Source organism: Lupinus angustifolius, chromosome LG17 (genome assembly GCF_001865875.1).
Source record: "Lupinus angustifolius cultivar Tanjil chromosome LG17, LupAngTanjil_v1.0, whole genome shotgun sequence".
NCBI classification, from domain to species: domain Eukaryota; kingdom Viridiplantae; phylum Streptophyta; class Magnoliopsida; order Fabales; family Fabaceae; genus Lupinus; species Lupinus angustifolius.
Window position 1 is genome coordinate 10,342,567 of NC_032025.1, and position 8,073 is coordinate 10,350,639.

General features: G+C 35.3%; 1 protein-coding gene across 1 annotated transcript; it reads left to right on the forward strand.

Annotated features, from left to right (window-relative positions):
- LOC109330857 lies at nucleotides 6,416-6,877 on the forward strand. Its single transcript, XM_019565130.1, has one exon. It carries the CDS (start codon nucleotides 6,416-6,418, stop codon nucleotides 6,875-6,877), a length of 462 nt encoding a protein of 153 aa, XP_019420675.1.

The window sequence follows — 8,073 nt, forward strand, 5'->3', positions numbered from 1 at the left end:
GAGTTGAATTGTCGAGTGATATGTTGTTGCAGAAGCTCTTGATTTTTGTATCAGATACCTTACCGATGGTGATTTCATGGGCATTCCAAAGCCTCGATATGCAAAAAAAAAAACATTTGGTGAAGGTATTATTGGGAATGAAATATTGACTATAACAAGAATTAAATTGGAGCAAGCGCACTTATATGTTTTACATAATGCCGACGAGGTTGAGCCATATGTTAAAAGACACACAGAGATGCTAAGGAAGTGTTACCCAAGTAAGAATGAAAATTTGATTTCCAAAGACCATAATCGGTGTTTCATAAAGTGGCTAAAAAATCACATTGATGATGAGTTGAATATAAATTCACATTCGGTTTCCGAAAGATTGAAATGGTTAGCCAATGGTCCAAGCCTTCATGTCTTATCCTACACTGGTTACCTGATTAATGGGTTTACACTTTATTCGAAAAAACAAGATGGTCAAAGTAAAATGCAAAATAGTGGTGCGACTCTTGTTGCTCGAACTTTACACATGTCAAGTGCAAAAGATAGAAACCCAATATATGCGAACATGTCATACTTTGGAGTGATTGAACGCATATGGGAAATGGATTACACAATGTTTAAGATGCCGATTTTTTATTGTATGTGGGTTGATAATAACAATGGCTTCCGAGTTGATGAGTTAGGTTCATGCAAGTGGATCTTAATAGGCCAAGACATAAAGATGAGTCATTTATTCTAGCATCATAAGCTCAACAAGTATTCTATGTTAGTGACCGAGCTGATATGAAATGGTCCATTGTTTTTTTTAACTAACAAAATAATCGTCAATAATATTGATGACCAAAACTATGAAGATATTGATTAAGATGATCCTTTTTTGGGACATATCAGTCGCGTGAGAGCGGACCAACTACAGATGATGACCAAGAGATGATCACGATGAAGGGATTTGGGTAAATCAATATGCTCATCCCGACAAGAATGACCCTAAAAGACAAAAATAGATGCAAGTAGTCTTTATATAATTTTGATTGTTTGTAATTTCTATAATATTGTTTCTTTGTAATTTGTGTAATTTTTTTATTTGTAATTATGTACTATGTCAAAACATAATTGACATGATATTCATTGTTTGTATTTTGTATTGTATTGATGTTTAATAAAACAAACTTCTGGCATGTATTAATGTGACTGTATTGTTCAGAATGTATAAATGTGTGTGTTGTTGAGAATGTTTGTTCTGCTAATAAATGTATATGCATGTATTAATTTATACAAATCAACAACGAATTCTAGGGGAAGCTATGACATACGCTATTGTAAAGGATAACTACAACAACGCTTTTTATAGAAAGCATTGTTGTACATTATTAATACAATTGCGCTATGAGTGTGATCCGCTGTTGTATTAAGGTGTTGTTTGAGAAAATTTATGAATAATACAATAACGCTTTTCTGTTATTGCGCTGTTAAATATATGAACTTCAACATCACAACAACAAGCGCTGTTAATAAGACCTATGAAATGCGTTGTTCATTTAAGACTATATGACAACGCTTTGTGAACGATGCATTGTTGTATTGATCCACTATATGACAACGCTTTATGGACGAGGCGTTGTTGTATTGATGCACTATATGACAATGCTTTTTATGTGTTGTTGTATTGATGCACCATGTGAAGCGCTGTTAATGATGATCATATACTACTGCGGTCAAACAGAAAGCGCATGAAAACACTATTATACATCTAAAATAAGCATTGTTGAACGACAACTCTGGCGTAGTGTATGTTGAATATTACAGGTTTTAAAATATGTTAATCTTCAATTTCACTATTCAATTGACAAAATTATTTGCAAATTAAGATTACGAGCAAGTGGAATTCTACCCGATATGGGTAGATGTCAGTAGTGTTGTTGACATTACACAGTTATTGCTGATGACAATACATACTTATTGGGTTATAATTTTTTAATTCTTAAAGTTGTTTTTACAAATATTAAAAGAAAATACAAAGTGTTCCTTTGGGGCAAAAAGAAATTTGTATATATTTATTCTTTAGTAGTCATTTTGGCTTAAATGGATTAATGAATATTAACTCAAGGCAAATAGTATACTACTCTCCTCCAATAGATAGCTTGGCAGAGAACAATCAATAACAATCTACAGTTACTTTCGACATGTTGGGTTGAGTGTTGAATTCAAGCATACAACTTCAAAACATCGATATTAAAGAAAACAAATAGATGATATTACTAACAATTTAGATTGTAGGAAAACATCTAGAAATGAAGGAAAAAAAGCTCTATCTGCAACTTATTTATCTTTATACAAATTCATAGCAATATGTAGAAACATGAGCATGACAATGATAAAGAGATGTTAGAAAAATAGATTACCTTTTCAGAAAGAGAATATTGGATCTGTATTGAGGCTCTGTAATATTTTTAGCCCAACCTTACCATCTAATTATGTTGTGGCTATATCAATTTAAAACTTTATAATCTTTTTGTTGTTGTTTGGATAAGAGAATAGACATAAGCCCACAACAAGTCCTTTGAAGATATGATCAGTGCAAGGAAGAATAAGTTCAGTGTGACTAAAAGTGTAACTAAAGAAAATTAAACATACAAACATTGAAAGGGAGGAATGAAATGTTATCTTGAACTTTAAATGAACTAAATAAGTTTCACTGAGCAAAAATGGCCAAAAAATATTAACTTGTTGATGGTGAAAATCTTACATGGTTAATAAATGTTGAACTAAAAAAGCAAGAAAAAGATTGATCCGGTAAAAATATAAATAGAAATTCAATAATATATAATAAACTAAAGTATGTGATAATATTGCAATAAGGAAAATATTAAACTTAGTGATGATGAAATGTAAATCTAGTGCATATGGTATTATTGTGGTATGACCAAGTACCAACACTTAGCATAGTGTGCAAAAGTAGGTCGCAGTTTATGCTTGTCCATATTTAGAGATTTAACTGAGTATTAAGAGATTACATTTTAGTTAAGCATACATTGAATCTCAAATGTATTGAAAATGCATGCTTCACATGGTATTATTGTGGTACTTCAAATGTATGTGTGTCCATAGTTAGAGACTTAAGTGAGTATTAAGAGTAAGTAGATAATAATTAGAGATGAACCTACCTTTTTAAAATATCTAGCATGGCCTCTGCGTGCAGAAAGTAATAACAATAACATTAGTAATTAAAGTTATAGAAAAAAGTCATAAAAGATAGAATATGTACATTGATGTATTTTGAAGGCCTTTTATATGACGCAATTTACATAACAAAAACGTATAAACTATGGTTATTTCGTTATAAAATGGAATTAGAACATTTTTCTAATAAGATTGGAGGCTAAACATCTTTCTGTATCACTTGTCCCGTGATCAAGATAACCTAAAATGATATACTTGATCCAATTTTAAAAATATTTAGAGAATCTACTAACTTGGGTAATATAACATGTTTATCTTGACAAACATACAATTTTTTTTAGCCATATAATCAATCCTATCAAATGCTAGTAGTAACACTGCTTTCATATCAGATAATTGTACCTATAAATTATTAGAAATTTATAATTTCTAATTAAGGTAGGCATCATATATTTGATACAATAATATCATCTATTTATTTCTAGGGTTACATTATAAGTGATCTAATTATTGGCTCACCTTAGATTTCTAAAAGCTGATAACATATAGGAGCTTAATGGGTGGATACCCATCGGGTTAACCCATAGGGGATAATGGGAACCCTATAAGTTAACGTATAAGGAAGGTTATGGTCTCCAACACACCAAATCAAATTCAGTTTTCTCCTCTCCCCATCAGAGTGAAAACGCAAGTCCCAAGAGGAATCAATGATTTGGTTGAGGAAGACCATCATACCACAAAACCTCTTTCAGAAATGTAGATCAAAGGAGCACATCCAGGAACATGGATTCAGGTATGATACTGCACCCTTTGTTTCATATATGTGTGTGAGAATCATGAGATTCAAGATCCTAGGATTGGTATTTCACCAATCATAAGGAATTCCCATCAAGTGGTATCATAGCATAAGTTCTGAATTTTTATGATTCTCCATTAAGGGTGTTTTCCCAAATCTTGTATGAACCCTAATTTTAATTTGGGGATTATTGAATTAAGCTTCCACTATTATGTTCTAAATATTGGGAATATTGAATGAAATGTTTCCACTGCAACTACTGCATAATGTATATTTATGCATACGAATCTGTTTGTTTTAATATTGAGGTTTGCTTATACCATTTTTGTTGTTGTTGTCTTACATATATATTGCAATTTATACATGTTACGTTTAGCTTTACGTTTTAACAAGATTCAGACTTACAATGTATATATATAACATAACGTTTAAGCTTATATATATAATATATGTTGTTGTTTTTGTTGTTGTTGTTGGAAGATGTTATATTAAGAGTTCGATGACTGGTTGGAACATTATATGTCTCCTATAAACAATTAGCATTCTTGCTTCATGAATTTAAATATTTGTGTAATTGTATTTCATCTCATCACTGATATGTACAAGTCATCTTAGGTGTTTTGTTTTCATCTTTTCCGCTGCATCAGTTTGGTATCAGAGCCAGACTTCTTCTGTGGGACAGAATCATGCCGACAATAAGACAACCAACATAGGATGTAGCTCACGAGGAAATCACGCAGATGGAACAACACCTCAATGCTCGAATGGAACAACTTTTTGATGAGCGCATGGAGGCGGCAGTAACTCGAATTACACAGAAGATCTCTTAGGTGCTTGGTGACCGCAGAGGTGATGAGCAACAAAACCATGACTTTGGTAGATGGGGATTTCCTAACCAAGGAAGGAATCGCTACCAGGAAGACGATGAGGAGACTAATGAGGGGTTTCCAAACCAGGCAGATGCAGGGGCTAGATGTTAAGTGCCAAAATGTTAATGAAATGTATACGATTTTAGGGCATTTTATATGGATTTATAATTGCATACAATTTCTGATAATCTAGTAATCTTGTATTGTTTAGGAATTTAATTATGTGTTGTTGTTTGCAGGTTAAGAGATGATGAATAAAGAAGGAAAAAAAGAGAAGAATAATTTTCTGAGCAGCACAAGCCTCGCCCAAGCGAGGGAATGCTCGCTCAAGCCATAATTCAGAGGAAAATCATCAGAAAACATTGATACCCCTCGCCCAAGCGAGGTACTGTCGCCCAAGCGCTATTTGAAGACCAAAAAGCTGATGCTCACTGTTTCTCCCTTGCCCAAGCGAGGGCACCTCGCCTAGGTGTGGAAAGGTCATATTCTCTCGCCCAAGCGAGGTGTTCAGGCGTGGAAAGGTCATCTTTTCTCGCTCAAGCGAGAATCTCTAGGCAGTTCTGAAGAAAAAAAAGGGTTATCGAAACACTTCTAAAGCAATTCTTTGCACGAAATATAGGGAGATTAGGATAGAAATCATGGAAACGATTTTATTTCACATTATTCCTTGTATAACTTCATGATTCGAGTGTTGTAATGGTGAGAATGAGTGATTAGATTTTTCCATGGGATTCAAAATGTAATTTTCTAACATTTGTACTCCTGGATTCGATTCCATTGTAATTGTTATTTGATTTTGGGAAGTTCATCCCGTTCTTAATGCATGAATTTACTTTGCTACTAATTTCTTGTTTTTGGGTTCAAGTTTAATTGGGAAGTTAAATTTGACATAACCTGGATTATCTTCCTTCATACATCATTGCTCTAGGAATGGAGAATGATACATGAATTGCTTTTACATGGAACTTAATACTAGTTAATCAGTCAAATACCCAAGGAATTGGTATTTGAGTGATTATCTAAGAATTTTACACTCAAGGGATTGAGGTGACTGATTTAAATGAATTATGCATCTGAATCAGTAACTTCACAAGTCACAACTAAACACAAACATCATTGTAAATATTTCTCAACTAATTCTTGTAGGAATTAGTGTAAATCCACTCTTTTCCTCGAGGACGATATCCTGACACTTTACCAGATTTTATTACTTGGACGATACGGTGCGCTTGCTGTTCCAGAATTGACCAACACTAGACGACACCACCCCAGAGCGGAGGAAGATCGTTGTCATTGGGAGTCTGGCATGCACATAGAGATCCCAGAGTTTCATGGCAGTTTACAACCCAAGGAATTTCTTGATTGGGTGGCCAACATAGATGACATTTTCGACTTTAAGGGTGTTTGGAAAGGACGACATGTTTCGTTAGTAGCAAAGAGGTTCCGCAGTCGAGCCTCTACATGGTGGCAGCAGTTCAAACTAAACTAGAGCCGCTTGGGAAAAGCGAAGATCTCTACGTGAGATAAGTTGAAGAAACATATGCGTGGAATTTTTTTGCCATATAATTTTCAACGCATCATGTATCAAAAACTTCAATCTCTCAAACAAGGTGTGAAAATAGTGGATGACTATACCACTGAGTTTTACCAACTTATGGCAAGGAATGAGGTTCACGAATCTGAAGATCAAATGGTGGCAAGGTATATTGGAGGATTAAAGGTGCAAATACAAGACACAGTCAACCTCTTGGATCCTGTATCAGTATCTGAAGCACATCAACGAGTAGTAAAAATCGAACGACAACAACGAAGACCGAACCTCGATGTCAGCGCCAATAGTACAACTGAAATAGGAGGACATAACAGTGGTACGAACACTTGGGCAACAAGAAGACTGATAGTTCCACCAACATCCAAACCTTTAACACCAACCCGAGCTACCGCCATAACTAGTATTAAATGCTTTGATTGTGGAGAGGTTGGTCACCGTGAAAGAGATTGTAAGAAGGCATGTAAGCGGGAAAATGTTTGTAGACCATGAGTTTGGTGACGAGGAAGAAGATGCCTACATTAGTGAAAGTCCATGCTTCGATGAGGAACCTAACATGGAGGAAATTGTGACGGGTGACATGGGACAAACACTAATGATTCGAAGGTCCTTCTTAGCTCCTCGGGCGGGAGAGAAAGAGGATTGGCGGAGGAGAAGCATTTTTCAGTCCACTTGCACCATTGTTGGGAAGGTGTGCAAATTCATGATTGATGGGGGTAGTTGCGAAAATCTCATCGCCCAAGAAGTTGTTCAAAAACTACACCTTAAGGTCGAGTCACATCCCAATCTGTACAAACTAGCTTGGATGAAAAATGATAAGGAGTTGAAGATCACCAAATGCACTCTAGTCCCTATGTCTATTGGCTCTAACTACAAAGACAAAATTTGGTGTGACGTTATCCCTGTGGATGCATGTCACCTATTACTTGGTCGACCATGGTTATTTGACAGAGATTTTACACACTACGGAAAACAGAACACTTAATATTTCATTTTCAAAGGAGTAAAAATTAAACTCCTCCCTTTAAAAGTTGGTGCTCAAGAAGACCAACAATCTGAAAAACCATCATTGTTAACCATCGCAAAATTTGACCAAGAGCTGCGTAATTCAGGAGTTGTGTTCGCATTGGTTGGAAAAGAGAGTAGTGACGGAGACCCAGTACCTGAAGAGGAAAAAGACATTGTGGAATAATTTAAGGATGAGTTACCTAGTGAGTTACCACCACTTTTCGTGACATACAACATCAGATTGATCTTGTGCCAAGCGCAGCATTACCAAACAGACCACACTATCGTATGAGTCCAAGTGAGCACGAGGAACTACAAAGACAAGTTGAAGATTTGGTAATTAAGGGACATGTTCGAGAGAGTCTAAGTCCCTGCATAGTTCCAGTATTATTAACACCAAAAAAGGACGGGTCGTGGCGTATGTGCACCGACAGTCACACCGTTAACAAAATCACAGTAAGGTATCATTTTCCCATTCCACGTCTTCATGATTTGCTTGATCAACTACATGGTGCACAAGTATTTACGAAATTAGATCTGAAGAGTGGGTACCATCAAATTCGTATATGCATGGGGGATGAGTGGAAAACGACATTCAAGACAAGGGAATGGTTATTTGAGTGGCTTGTGATGCCATTTGGATTATCAAATGCGCCAAGCACGTTCATGCGTGTAATGAA

Bases quoted from the DNA above. Each gene is read 5' to 3' on its own strand.
- LOC109330857 (XM_019565130.1), top strand. From the start codon at position 6,416: ATGTATCAAAAACTTCAATCTCTCAAACAAGGTGTGAAAATAGTGGAT.